Source organism: Condylura cristata, unplaced genomic scaffold, assembly GCF_000260355.1.
Source record: "Condylura cristata isolate star-nosed mole 26May11 unplaced genomic scaffold, ConCri1.0 scaffold00024, whole genome shotgun sequence".
Taxonomy (NCBI): domain Eukaryota; kingdom Metazoa; phylum Chordata; class Mammalia; order Eulipotyphla; family Talpidae; genus Condylura; species Condylura cristata.
This window is the reverse complement of record NW_004567125.1, coordinates 16,535,150-16,549,732: the sequence shown is the minus strand read 5'-3', so window position 1 is coordinate 16,549,732 and position 14,583 is coordinate 16,535,150. Positions and strand designations below refer to the sequence as shown.

Below are 14,583 nucleotides of genomic sequence, written 5' to 3'. Positions count from 1 at the left end.
CTATCTATCTATCTTTATTTTTATTTTGTTGCTCCACTGCCCTTAGTTAGAAGAGAAGGTATAGTAAGAAAAACTGTTGTAACCACTTCAGAGCTCTCTGGTGAATGAGGATGTTGATTATTCTGTTTGCTCTATAAAGTCTAACTCTAAAACTTTCAATTACAAATTTTAATGGTTAAATGCATTAATACTTTAAAAATAAAATTTTAGATATTTTTTCAGATACCCCAAAGTTTATTCTGTAAGGGTAGTATTTTTTTTTTTTTTTAATTTTGGTCACAGTTTTAACTGTATTTGTTCGAAAGACTTTCCACTTAGCTAAATGGTATATGTGGGATAGTATTAGTTGCTATTGTTATTACTGTTTCACTGCTACGTGTCGGACAGTTTGTTTTCCTAGAAATGTAAGTAAAATGAGTAATTTCTTGTTAACCTTTATTATTGGCCAGGTCTCCATGCTGTTTTTTAGGGATTCATTGGTTAGAAAATATGGCATAAAAGAAAAATATAATAGCCAGCTCCCCCCTTGATCCTGAAAACAGTGTATAGAGATAGTCTGATAATAATCAGAACTTTTCTGTTTAATTTGTTCTTTCTTTAGATTTGAAACACATATTTCAAACATTGTTTAAAAGATAAAAAGAATAATATCAAAATGATTGGCTTAGGAGATGATTTAGGTGAGTGGTATGTTACTGGAACCTAAAAAACAAAACAAAATAAAACATGAATGCTCTTTTTAGATCATGGCATGATTCTTAGAGGGGCTTATTTAAGAGCCTAGATATAGTACTGCTTTATTGACCTACTGCACAGGAAAGTAGGAGGTGTGAAATTCTTATTTTTACATAGCAAAATTCCTTGCCAACTATTGTCAGTAGCTTTCAGAATCCTAGAGGGAATGATGATTAGACCAACACAAGGAAAGTAGCAATGAGCAGAATAGGAATAGCTAGGAGCTTGAGCCAGCGGAAAGCTAGACACGGCTTCTGAGGATGTCCAACAACTCTTGTCTTCATGGGTTTCAGTGTTCGGTCCCACTGAGTCAAGATGGCATTTCTGGCTCCTGGCCACTTTCCTGGGCCCATCAGCCTAAACTGGTATGGACTGCAAGGGCCAAAGAACACTTCCAAGGCCAGCTTGGGGTCTGTGAGGAACAGCCACGGGATGTTGGGTTTAGCCCCGATGAAGGAGGCAAGTTCATCCATATAAACAATATAATCTGTCTGTATGGTTTCACTTTTGCCAAACCTGGAGGTGGGAGAGGAAATTCACAGTGGATATCCAAACTGTACAGAAATAAGAACAAGGAAAATGCTTTATGCCATTACAAAAAAATTTTTTTTCCCCCAGTGGGAATCAATGTGAATCTCTTGTATAAGGAAGGGAGATAGTGTTCACTTACTCTGTCCTTGGTAGATTCTTTCCAAAACCTTTTTCTATTTCTCTCATTTGAGTATCTTGTAATAGTGCAAGACAGCTGAGAAAGGCATTTTGTCCCCACTTACAAATGGATAAATTGTGCTTTGTTCAAATGAAATGACTAGTTCATGGCCACTGAACTAGTACATTGGTGGTTAATTGAGCTAAAAAGTGGCAGAGCTGGGTGGGAGCTCTAATTCCACTTTATCCTCATTTTGCTGAGTCATTTTCATTAGCAACATTTGAGGCCATTTCCTACATCTAAGAGAATTTATGGGCCAGCAAATGAAAGTCTACACACATGCTCCTAAATTTCTCTAATTTCTGGTCTTTTTTGAGTTTCCTTTTGTGACACATTGCAGGAATCAGAGGAAGCTAAAACTGCTGTATAATGTAAGCTCTTAGTCCTACTATTCACTGTCTCTGGCATATAACAGGATGCAGTATAGTGTCAGGTGCAAAATATGTCCTCAATACATACTTACTGGATAGATGACAGTTTCTAGCTGTTACCCTAACAATCTCACTTAGGAGCATCTGAAACTTATGTTGTTTCAAGTATTTACAAATTCTGACTTTCCTTCAGAAATCTTAGACCCTATCCTTTGCAGTAGATGTCCTTACCATTTGAGCTTTTTCCTCATTTTCTTATCAATGTCATTCATCATGTCTGTCACAGAAGGCAAAGTGCAAGTTCCTAAAAAGAGAAGATGATATGACAAAAGCTAAGTAAGTCAGAATACAGTCTGCTGATCATTCTTTTTTAGTATGTTACAAATTAGTGTTGTCTGTTCTTTTGTCACTATATTGTAAAATACAATGTGAGCTAAGGAACAGAATAAAAAATAGATATCATTTTGAGATGCATGTAATTCATTCTTAATCTTCTCAAGACTGGTTTTTTCATAAAAATTAAAAATCGCTATTCAAATTGTTTTGCAGCTTTCTTTGGTCTTAAACCAGTTATAAGATGTTTAAAATCAATTTTGGGTTTTATATTCCAATCTCTAAGTTGTATTTTTACAAATGTCATTTAATAAACTGTAGCCAAAGAATGGTAAATTGGCATCTCCTTTTTAAGATTTAAGAAAAAAAAAAACTCTATTGGAAATAATCCTACTTTTTCAGAATTCAGAAAATGGCATTTCCAGCAGGTAAGATAAAAAATCTAACAAAGCCCCAAATTTCTCTCTGAAGAGCCAACAGTTCTTGACTGAGTCTGTGGATGTGGTACCCACAAGTCACCAAACACATAGGAGAGCCCCAGGAGATAAGCTCTGAATCAAAATTGCCCCAAGATTTCAAGTTCATGCTGCCAAAAGTGTGCTTTTGTGTCCGAAAGACTTCAAATGTAAGGTCATTTTAAAGGCAATTTTGGAACTATCTTGAATAAGACTAGAGCTTCCAACCTAGATCTGATTGTTCAAGCCCTGTAATGAGTTACCTAATTCCCTGTACAGTTCTTTCAGGCAGGATCATTCAAATAGCCTTTGTAGGGATGGACTTGTTCCAGACCTTGGAACCTGTCCTGTCCTTGGGCGGGAGTAGTGAGTGAGATAAAATGCTAGTCTCAATAGCTCAGAAATTACTGCCATTTGGGTTGTTGTATCTGGCCCTCTGTCAGGCACTGATTCCCCTAAATTGGATTGCCTCATTTCTCTCTTCCTGAAGTCCAGTTTTTCCCTTCTATATCAGTTCCCTTGGGTCTCTCCTTTTCTTCTTCAGAGCCCAGGTTACAACTTTTGTCCTCACAGAGAATGACATTTAATTTCAGCCTCTCTCAGCCTGAAACCTAAATTCATTCTTTGTGAGTAGATTTTCTGCTGGTGGTTACCTTACTGGAACAACACTGTAACACATCTCTGCTTGCAGGAGAGATTGAAGGAGATGAGGGAGGGGGTTGCTGACCAAATGATGTGGCTGGAGCCAAGTGGTGAGAAATGGCCCAAGATGTATAGTGGTAAGTGCCAATCTCTTGTATAAAAACAAGGAGCCTTGAGCCCACAGCAAGTCAGGTAGTTCTAGAAGCCCTTAGAAGTGGCTTTAGAGAAAGCAGATATGCTAAATTCCAGAAGTTTTATACCTTTAGCTCCAACTATATTTTGCACACTAAACTTTGACTTCTCTCTTTGTTCTTCTTCTTTTTTTTAAATATCCTTGTCTATATTTTCACAATATAGGATCCATTTGTTCTTTCACCACAGTTCCCTTTGGCCTTATGATCTGTGCTGCCCAGAGCAGCGTTCAAGCCTTAGTGACTCTGATTTGGAACACTTGCTGCTTGCTCCCAACTAGTTTGTTATTTCCTTCTCTTTGTTTTAAATATAAGCACTCAGTGTTCCTATCTATACCTTAGAGACTGGACCACACCTAGTACTCTGTCTCTAATGATCCATTACTTGTCCTTATCTGACTCACAGCAATGAAAAAAATAGCAAAGAAGGTCACTGCCTTTCCAGCCATCCTGTTTTATGACTGGATATTTGAAGTTGGCTGGACATTTAGCTTGGAGACAAGTTATTTTACTAATCTTTCAAGCAGTGTCATTCTATTGAGTTTTGAAACCATAATTTTACAAGCTGTCACGCACTTAGGACAGGAGCTCTGGTGTTTTCCAGTTTAATGAAATCTCTTGGCTAACTATCAGCACTAAGGAGTGGTATGTTGCAAAAAAAAAAAATCTTTGCAAATAATATCTAATATTATTGCACATGATAATCCCATACATATATTACAACATATGTAATATATGTAAATGTAGATGTGTATAAATCTATTGTAAATAAATATAGAAGAGTTGATTCTTAGAAACTGGTTGGGATCTAAGATTTGCCCCTTGTAATTAGGATTATTGTCTTCACAAAGACTGCAAGGCATCCTCATTGAGATCCCTTCTTCATCAGTGAGTTTGTCAATTTACCTTTTATTACTTGCACCGCCCAGCGGGCCTGAAGGTCTGTGGTGGGAATGGCAGCCCCCAGGGACTGGACAAGGCCAATCACAGCCAAGGTTGGCTTCTCCAGGAGAGGAGGGAAGATGCCTTTAAACAAGGCGACCTCATTATCTCTGCTTTTGATGATGGAGTCATCAAGGAAGGGGTAGGCATAATTATAGCCTGTTGCAAAAATGATGCAATCAATGGCCTCAAACACAGTTCCATCTTCAAACACAGCTGAGGTGGCTGTGAACTGCTTCACGTTGGGCTTGATGGACACGGTGCCACACAGGATGCGAGCTGGGAGCTCGTCATTAAACACAGGCTCCTTCCTCAGGGTTCTGCATAAGGAATAAAAGCAACCATTGAACTGTTCTATTTTCTCTTTGTCTTATGGTCCACATATAAATTAAGAAAGATGGAACTACCCCAAATTTTATCCTCTGCTATAGGAATGCCACCAATATAGTGGAAGACCATAACGGATACAAGGCAATGATGTGAAGGAAGAGAAGACACCCCCTTTTGAGTCCTTGTCTGTGACCTTTTTCTTCTACAAAGCTCTCTCTAAATCCCACACTATACACCCAGGCTTCGTACTCTGTTAAAGCGTATTTCAGGAAACATTAGGCCTAAAGTCAAAGCACCTGGGTACTTGAATTTCTCATTTGCTACTTATTAGTTGTGAACCTTGATTAGATGAGAGTTTCTTAATTTCACTGAGCCCCGTCTTTCTTTTTTGGAGCAGCAATAACTGTCCTGCCTGAGATCTAAACAGTAGAAAGAATTTGCCATAGTCATAGACAGTGCTCAAAAATGTGTGCTGTTATTCTTCAGACAGGATACTACAAAGTGGTCACTGTGATGTAAAGAAGACCACATAGGAGGAAGAAAAGTTAAAGGTAAGAGAACTTCAGCTTCTAACAGTTCTGATTGCAGTCACCATATCACTTATCTGGTTTTTGGCAATAATCCCTTCCTTGATATACCATCCTACAGTCATGAAAACCACAGCGGCCACAGTGATCTCTGTGAATTAACTTCCATCTTGTCCTTAATTTGTTCAGATGCCTGCCATGCCTGCCCAGTGCTTTCAGAATAAAAATCAGAGTCTTCCCCATGATCTCCAAGCCCAACACCATCTGGTTATTCTGATGTCTCCTGCTACTTGCTCCCACTTGCTTTTCTCAAGGAAAAGCACTGCTGTTTGCTGCCTATGCCAGCCACACCCTGGAGGCCAGATCCTCACTGCTCTTTCCATGCTCTGGAATAATCTTCCTCAGATACGTTCATGGCTCATTTCCTCTTCTCTCTCTGGGATTTGTGTTAAAGTCTCCTTCGCAGTGAGACCTCTGCTAAGGACTGTTTAAAAGAATCTGCCCATGTCCAGTTCTCCATAGTACACATCACTTTCTATGTGGTCTCCTGCTACTTATTTATCACTACTAGACTGTAACTATGTGAAGATGAGTGAGGTTTTTTGTTGGTTTGTTTAGCTTACTTCTTTTTTTTTTACAGCTCAGCGTAGAAACTGGAAAATAGTAAGTATTTAGTAAATACTAAATACTATGTGGAGCACAGGGACAATCCTCCTGCTTTATTTTACTGAATGTTGCCAGTAAGGGAAAGACCTCACAGCAAGGTGGATTAGAGTGAAGTGTTCTAGAGTCAGCATGTCTGGTTTGTTTTGAATACTGCTGTGGGATTTTGGTAAAGTTATGAACTATAGAGAACCTCAGTTTTCTTATTTCTGAAATGGAGATAACATCAGAGCCCTCTTCATAATTGTTGTTAGGATAAAATGAGATGTTACACCTCAGAGTCTTAAGGAAGCTGTGACATATTTTACTAAGGGTTTAAAATATGGCAATGTCCGTTACTCTAGGGAGGTATTATATAACTTGCCAGCTGCACAAATCTGGAGAGGAGGATTGGGAAATAGGAAATCACTCCTAATTTCTGCAGTTCTTTACCCCTTGAAATATGAGATGTGATTGCTCCACTCATATTATTTTGACTTGTTTGGTGGTTACAACATTCATTAAGGTTGTTGACAATGAAATAAAAGGCAGCAGACATAGGCTGAACTCTGCATTACCCGTTTAAAGGCATCAAACCATAGTTCTCATGCTTGAATCTTGCATTCATTTGCTTCATATACCACCAATCAGAGATGGCTGTGGGTAAGTTGTTCTTGAGGAATGTTTCAAATCGAGTGATGAACATCATGTCCCATGGATAACCATCATCCCAGACCCGACTCATCACCCAGGAGCCACTCCGGGAGCTAATGATCACCTTAAAAGACACCAGTGCAACAAAATAGTCACCACCTATTTGGATTTTATAACATACCCCCAGAACTCTCTAGGGGTGGTTTTATTACAGGAGCTGCTGGGAATGTGGTCAGATGGCAGCCCTCAGCCCTCTTTGGGATTTGTGGTAGGAGTGAGACAGTCCTTCACCTTAGGTCTTCTATTCTGTCTGTTTTCCTTACATCCAGTGGCTGGTTGATGTAAGTTTGATGTTCAACCTCTCTCCCTCTAACTTGACACAATTCAAAAAGACGATGCCAGCTTCAGAGTAAGATAAAGTGAAGCTCCCTTACCTTCTTGCAGGGATATTCACTCAGAGAATGTTCCTAAATTAGTTTCCTAGGCTCTACTCTGTGTCTTAAAGTCAACAACTCTGTAATATTGTTTCAGGCAAATTTTCATGGTTTATCAAATCTTCTCTGATGTACAGTTAAATTCTATTTCCCCTAGTGCTTATCTGGCGATCATTATCTACAGACAAGCAATTATGATCTCAAAATAGACATTGTACATGAAAAGAGGCAAGCACTTTGGAATCTTGGATCTGTTACATACCTATGATGTGACTTGGGGCAAATTCCTTAATTTCTCTAATCTTTAGTTTCCTCATTCATAAAAAGGAGATTATAGGTTAGTCACCACATCAAATTCCAGTCCTTTCCTCTCCCTGATGTCATGTAAATGTCTAGCAGTGCAGTCTTACAGGATTTTAAGACAAAGAATCATCATATATGACATCACTTCAATGCATTTTTATAATGGAAGTTAGACAAGAGATAGAGGATCAATTTGTTTAATTGAGATTTTCTGAAATTAATTATATAATTTATCAGATATACAATGAATGAATGAATGACTCTCTTAAAACATAGTTTAATTATGTCTTTTCTTAGTTCAGTAAGCTCTCATGACTTATCACTATTAATGACAAAATCCAAATTCTTCAGGCAGTGATTCAGCTCCTAGAGTATATGACATAATCTGGGTCCAGTCTTTTTTTTTTTTTCTCCTCTCAATTTCTATAGCTACTCTGTCCTTGGAACCACAATATCTGAGCTTCAGTCCTCTAACACTTTGTAATTGAACAATAATTTCCCTCATGACTTTCAAGAAGACAATTGACATTTCTAGTCCTCAGTTGTCTTTCCTGTAAAATGGGTACAACAAAACCCAGACTACATTCTTCTCACAATCAAAGGAGCACATTTATATGCAGGTATTTGGGTACCATAAGCCATTGCATAAGTTGTCATTATTATGAGTCTTCTACCAAGCAGAATGAATTCACAGTAGTCAAACTTGCAATTTCACTCTCATCTTCAAACTTATGCCTATGCTATTTTTTTTCTGTGAAAAAACTCTTTGCCACTTCTTTAACTATGTGATATATGTATATCCTTCAAAGAATGGTTCAGTTCTACCCCTTTGTGAGTTCTCCGATTCTGTAATTATGAATATCTAACTCCTGCAGCACTTGTTGATCCTTTAATCTAGTGGCAGTTCTTGAAATTGTCATGTTTTTCTATCTAACTTTTGAGGTTGTATTTAATTTATATCATAGTACTATTCTCTGAAATAGATTTTAAACTCCTCTAGGAGAGGGCTATATAATTGACCGCTTTGTGTCTCTATGCTGTCTAGTAAAGTGCTTTGAGCAGCTAAGGAAATATTTTTCTATCATTTGCTTTGGGATCATCTTGCTTCTACTGGTTGTATACAAGGATATGAATTGGACCTATGCTGGGGCTGGCCAGTGTGATATTAGTAGGTATGATACCTGGGGATAAGATTTCTGTCTGTGGACTTCTGGGTTCTGCATCCCTAAAGGATCTTCCAAGTTAGTAGGTGACATTTGTACAACATGACATAAAGGGCCCTGTATCACTTCTCTACCTTTTGCCCAAACTTTCTGCATGCTGTTCCTTTCCAACCACATGGAGTGACAGCCAAGTGGCTTTCTCTCAGTGTCTGTGACTCTAAGTGTCTTCATGCTTTAAGACCTTTTTCCTGGAGTCCTTTTCTGAAACTGGTCCCCTATATAAATATTTAGCTTTCGGCTTAAATGTCAGTTCAAAATAGAACTTTCATTTGCCATTCTTAAGTAGACCACCCCTATTATCGTCTATTACAACTTGGTGGACTTTATTAGCCCTTTTCACAATTATAAGTTACACATTTGAGCTTTTACTTGGTTAATGTCCATTTCCTACATTAGACTATGATTTCAGGGTAGTTATATGTGTCTTACCTATGCCTGGTACATATTGGGTTCCCAACAAATAACCATGGAATAACTGTATGTAATCCGAACAAAAATATAACTCTACATGGCTAAAATCATGGCCAAATGATTTTAATTCTTTAACAAGCTCAAAAACCATTTTTATCTCTTTTATTGGAGAAGAAACTGAATCTCAAAGATGTTGAAGGATATACCTAGGAGTATCAGAGTCATAACCTTAACCGTGGATATAGGAGGAAATAGTCAAACATGTGTTGACACCAAATGACAATATCACTTCTGGCTGATGATCTGTCTTTGTCATAACAAGCTACTTAAAACCTCACCTGTTATGGAGGGAAGTTGAGCTATATAAAGCAGTACATCAAGTAGCTTTTCAACTCTCTGTTTCATATTGCCTTTCAAATAGCAACTGTTTGGGTCCTTTTAAAGTATCCCTCCCCCACCCACACCAGTACTGGGGGGTGGTACCTGTGCTGCTGTGTGACTGAGGTCTGTGGCAATATCACAGCCAGAATTCCCCAGGCCAATCACTAGGACTCGTTTTCCCTTGAATATACTTGGTTCTTTGTAGTCCCGGCTATGGAAGCATTTGCCTTTAAAAAGTTTTAGTCCTAAGTAAAAGTGAGAAACAGATGAATTGTTGATTTCCAGTTAAAAAGTTGCTGTCACAGATCCTGTAGGTGAATAAAGTCACAGTAGTTGAATTTTATTACTCTAAGTACATTAGACATAACAGGAACATAGTTCAACCTGAGCTTTTACATTAAAAAATATATTACCGAGATGCTTAATTGTGAAGGGGTAGACAGCAGTCTAAATTTTTGCCTTACCCGGAAAGGACTCTTTTGGTAGGTTGGGGTATACGTGATGTCCAGAACAAATCATTACAGCATCAAAAACAGCTGATTGTTTTTTACCATCCTTTTCAGTGGTAACAGCCCATTGACCAGTGACTGAGAAATCTGAATGTTTCTTTATGCTGGATACAAGTGTCTATGAAAAATAAAGGAAGGATGAGGATAGCTTATTTTTTATGTTATAAGCAGATTTGCTACCAACTTGATCAACTGCTTGAACAAAATGCTTAATTGATGGTGATTTAGGAAAAATACTTAATTTAGATGGCACACCAGGGAACTGGTGGTGGGAAATTTGTGGAGGTTACAACTGAGATGAAAAAATGCACAAAATGAAGACTGATATATATATATAGGAAAAAATACTTAATTCATTATTAAGATACATATTACAAATTCAAAATTCCCTCAGAAAAGACCAACACATGATATGATATATATGTATATATGTACATACACATAAGTATGCACATATATGTGTGCAAACGTGTGTGTGTATGTATGATCTCCAGATGGTTTCTTGTGCATGAATAATATTTTCTGCAACAAAAGAGTGATCCCTCTTGCAGCTATTATAGTATATCCAATTATAGTTTACAAGAAGCACTGACCACATATATTAAGTAATCTGTGGCTTTTGTTTGTATTAACAACCACTTCCTAATACATCTCTATAGCCATGTCATTTAAAAATTAAATTTATTTATTTTTAGTTATAATTAAAGTTTCTCTCTATATTCAGAACATAATTTCTCAAAGTTTAGCTTGCAGATAATTACTTGGAAAACCTGTTAAAGTACAAATTATAGAACCACATTCCCATATGTCTGCAGGTCTGAGATAGGGCATGAAAGTTTGAATTTCTGACACAGTCCCAGGAGATGTTGATGCTACATGGATTACACACTATAGCACATTGAAATGTGTAATCTGGGGTAATCATCTACATCATATTACATAGTACTTTATATATAGTAATGTTATATGTATATGATACTATATATTATATAATAATAATAATAATATATAATGCTATAACCTACTCATCTGTCCTTGGGTATTTCGGTTGTTTCCCTAGCTTGTCTATTGTGAACAATACTTCAGGGAATATATATATTTCAAATATATATATATATATATATATATATATATGTGTGTGTGTGTGTATTTATATATATATATGTGTATGTAGAATTGCAGGGCCATATGGTCGATCTATTTTTACTATTTTGAGAAACTGACATACTGTTTTCCACAGGTTAATGAGATATTTTACATTCTTTTTCATAGTAAGACTTTGAAATCCCAATTGTATTTTTTCCTTACAGTATATTTCAATTTTGTGGCAGATGGCTACTCTAGAGGCAGAGGAGAAGTAGTTTCACAAACAATGGAACATCAGACAGATTAGTAGGAAGAAAAAGTAGACTTAATTACATACATATGGAGCATTTATGTGACTTTAAATTCTAGAATAAATGGGACAGATTGACGGTTTTTAATCTGAGTTAATGAATGAAATGAATTCTGGGGTGGAAAGGAGAGTGGGAAGTTTTCTGTGATTAGGAGAGGATGACACTTAACAAATCAGATGATCTAAATGCTTACCCTGTAGTAAGATAATTTTCTCCCTCCCAAAAAGGTTATTTCTGTAGGTGACCTAGGTCTGGGTAATCTTCTTTCTCCAGTCAATGGTAAGTTTCTCTTGAAGCCCTCAGGGCCTCCACAGACCTTTGTACCACCTGCTAATGTGACACATATTGGAATAGTCCTCTCTGGAAATCTTGGAAAAAGCCAGTTTGAACATTTAGAAAGGCTTCTTTTGCTATCAAGTTGAACACTGTAAATTTAACATAATATTTATATATGTTTTATGGGTTAAGAAAATTCCCTTCCAACTTTAGCTTGATGAGAACTTCCTTTATTTCCCTTTCTTTTTTACAGGCATAAATTGTTAACTTATTTAATGCCTTTCTCAATTTGGTGAACATAAAGTTTTTTTTCCTATAACAGATTTTAATAGTGAATTAGTTATGTTTTATAACATAAAAATACACTACATCCATAATCCAAACTCAATCACCATCACCAAGTCTCTCTCTATAAGATTAAGATTGAAGGGTTTTTGCATAAATTTTCATGAAAGAGATTGGCTTATAATTTTCCTCTTTCATGATGTCTTTGTCTGCTTTTGAGATCAGATTGTCATGGAGTGAGCTTGGAAGTCAGATTTAATTTCTTAGTCTTTGGAAGAGTTAATAAAATAATTATGTCATCAATAAATTTAGGCTATTTACTTTTTAAACTTTTTTCAGTGAGTTTTGGAAAGTTCAAAAATGATTTAAAAAATTTAACTGATTTACAAATTATTGGCAAAGATGTTTATAGTGTTCTTGTTACATTTTAAACTACTGTTTCTCTTTTCATTCCTAATATTATTTATTTGTAGCTTTGTTTTTTGCCCCAAACTGCCAGTTATTTGGCTGGTGTTTATTTTATCAAATGTCCAAGAATAGCACTTATAATTTTCTTAATATTTTTTAATTTCTATCAATTTTTTTATTATCTTCATTTATATTCTTAGGTTTATGTTACAGGGCACCCAGTGTGAACTGGGCTGCCTGTCTGTGGGGCCTCACCCCCATGCTTAAAATTCAGTTTTACTGTAGGCACACACAAAAGGGTCAAAATGGGTTTATGTACAAAAAGGGGGAAAGAAAAGAAAACAACAACTGGAATATTTTGCCAGCTTGGCTCGGCTGATCTGGAGCTTTGGTAACAAACCGAAAGCCCCGAGTCAGGTGACATGGCACAGAGAGCTGTTTCCCCAGCAAGAGAGATGAAATGGTGGCCTATTTATCCCCCAAAGTCCCAGAATTCCTGCTTAGCTCTTCTCTTGGGTCCTTGAAGTTCTCTCCCTGGTACTGCTGGGAGTTTTGTAGTTTTAATCGCTGGAGTAGGGGTTAGAGTCCACAAGACCCTACAGATTTCCTTTAGGACATCCTTCCCCTTAACAATTATTCTGTTTTTCTTTTCCTATTGTTCTTACCTTATTAGTTTTCAAATCTTTCTTATCTATCTAAGATATTAGCTCATAATTTTCATGACAGTTTTGCTCTCTGTGTTTACCACAAGTATGGATATGTAAAACTTAAATTATCATTCAGTTCTAAATATTTTTAAATTTCCATTGCAATTTCTTCTTTGACTCAGATTATTTCGGATAAGAAAGATTTTTAAATTTTTCAAATTCATAGTTGATACATATTTATTTCTTTGTTACTGATTTCTGAGCTAAAGTCACATTAGTTTAAGAACAGGATGTGATCATGTTTTGTAAATTTTCCATGTATTCTTTCCTATCTAGGAATCTAGGTTAGAGGGGCCACTCTGTTGGAGATGTTGATAAATAAGGGGGTGCACAAGAAAGAGAAGGAATTTAATAAATATAGAATTCCTCACAGTTATGCCCAAAATGAATTTTTGGGGTAGCATCTTACCTTGAATTGTACGTATTTTAAGAGGTTCTTTTCTTTGGCAAATGCAATGATATATTCCTGGAGCTTGCTGTTGTGCATAAAGTTGGGGAAATCATCAGGATATGGGAAATCTGGAAAACACATCATCTCTTTGGAAGAGTTGGTAAAGACTGATTGGTAAATGCTGGCTCTGCCTTCCTCTGCTTGGTCCTGAGAAGGTACAGTTTCAAAGGGAAGAGAGTTTGCAAATGAGTATACTTACCATGGCCAGAATCAATTCCAAGTAACTTTGATTCATTTTGAGTTGGCTTTTACCCACCAGTAAATTCAGTAAGATGCAACTGAAATTAAATTCACTTAAAAATTGCTAATAAAATAAGTTAAAATATGGAAGAATACTTATTGTTTTTCTAAGAGAAACAATTCTTTAGTTTTATTATGTTATATAAGAAAATATAACTACAATCATTTTATGACTTTGAGCCATTAAATGTAAGATATTTTCCAAATTTTAATGTTTCAGATCATGAACATGGATACACAAAATCTAGTATATACAAACAATGAGATATTACTCAGTCTTAAAAGAAAGGAATTCCAATCCGTTACTATATGTAGTAAAAAGTCCGAACTTTGTGTACTTTATGCTAAGTGAAATGATTCAGTGACAAAAAGTTAAATACTGTATGATTCTATCTATATGAGCTAAGTAATCAAATCTGTTGATAAAGAATGGTGGGTTATTTAGAGTCAGGGTGAGGGAGGAATTGGGAACTATTGTTTCCTTAGTGCTGAGTTTTACTTTGGGTAGTTTAAAAATGATCTGGAGATAGATGATAGTATGGTTGTTGAATAATGTAAATTAACTTAATTCCACAGAACTGTATACTTCAAAATGGTTAAATGGTAAATATTTATTAAATACACACTTTAAAATGGTAAATGTTTATTATGCTAAATCTCCTTCAATATATCATGGGGTAGTTCCCATGGATTCAATCACACAGTTTTATGTACAGAGAGGACTTTGTTATGTTTAAAATAGTGTTTTTTTAGAAAAAGAAAAATATCATATGGTTTCATTTATAGGAGGAATGTAGAAGAAACAATAAGGGATGTTAAATTACAAATTAAAATCAACAGGCAGGCAACTATATATCAGAGACATTCTTCAGGGAGGAGAAGAGAGGATCAAAACAGCACAGGCAACTATGGTGATGGACATTAGTGAACTGGTGGGAATTTCACAGGAACTACACTTGAGAAGTGAAGTGAAACATACATTGTACAAGAATGATGTTATATATATATATAATATATATATAGTATA

At 36.2% G+C, this 14,583-nt stretch overlaps 1 protein-coding gene across 1 annotated transcript in view; it reads right to left on the bottom strand.

Moving 5' to 3' along the window:
• Positions 1 to 865: 865 nt before the first annotated feature.
• The window catches only part of LOC101624659 (dimethylaniline monooxygenase [N-oxide-forming] 3), a 14,263-nt gene continuing 545 nt past the window's right edge, over positions 866 to 14,583 (bottom strand). The window contains exons 2-8 of the mRNA XM_004688474.2: positions 13,275 to 13,463; positions 9,748 to 9,910; positions 9,386 to 9,528; positions 6,456 to 6,655; positions 4,343 to 4,698; positions 2,047 to 2,119; positions 866 to 1,251 (exon numbers count right to left, since the gene is read on the bottom strand). Of these exons, the coding sequence (XP_004688531.1) occupies positions 909 to 1,251; positions 2,047 to 2,119; positions 4,343 to 4,698; positions 6,456 to 6,655; positions 9,386 to 9,528; positions 9,748 to 9,910; positions 13,275 to 13,463 (1,467 nt within the window). The 3' untranslated portion in view covers positions 866 to 908. The remainder of the gene's footprint in view (positions 1,252 to 2,046; positions 2,120 to 4,342; positions 4,699 to 6,455; positions 6,656 to 9,385; positions 9,529 to 9,747; positions 9,911 to 13,274; positions 13,464 to 14,583) is intronic.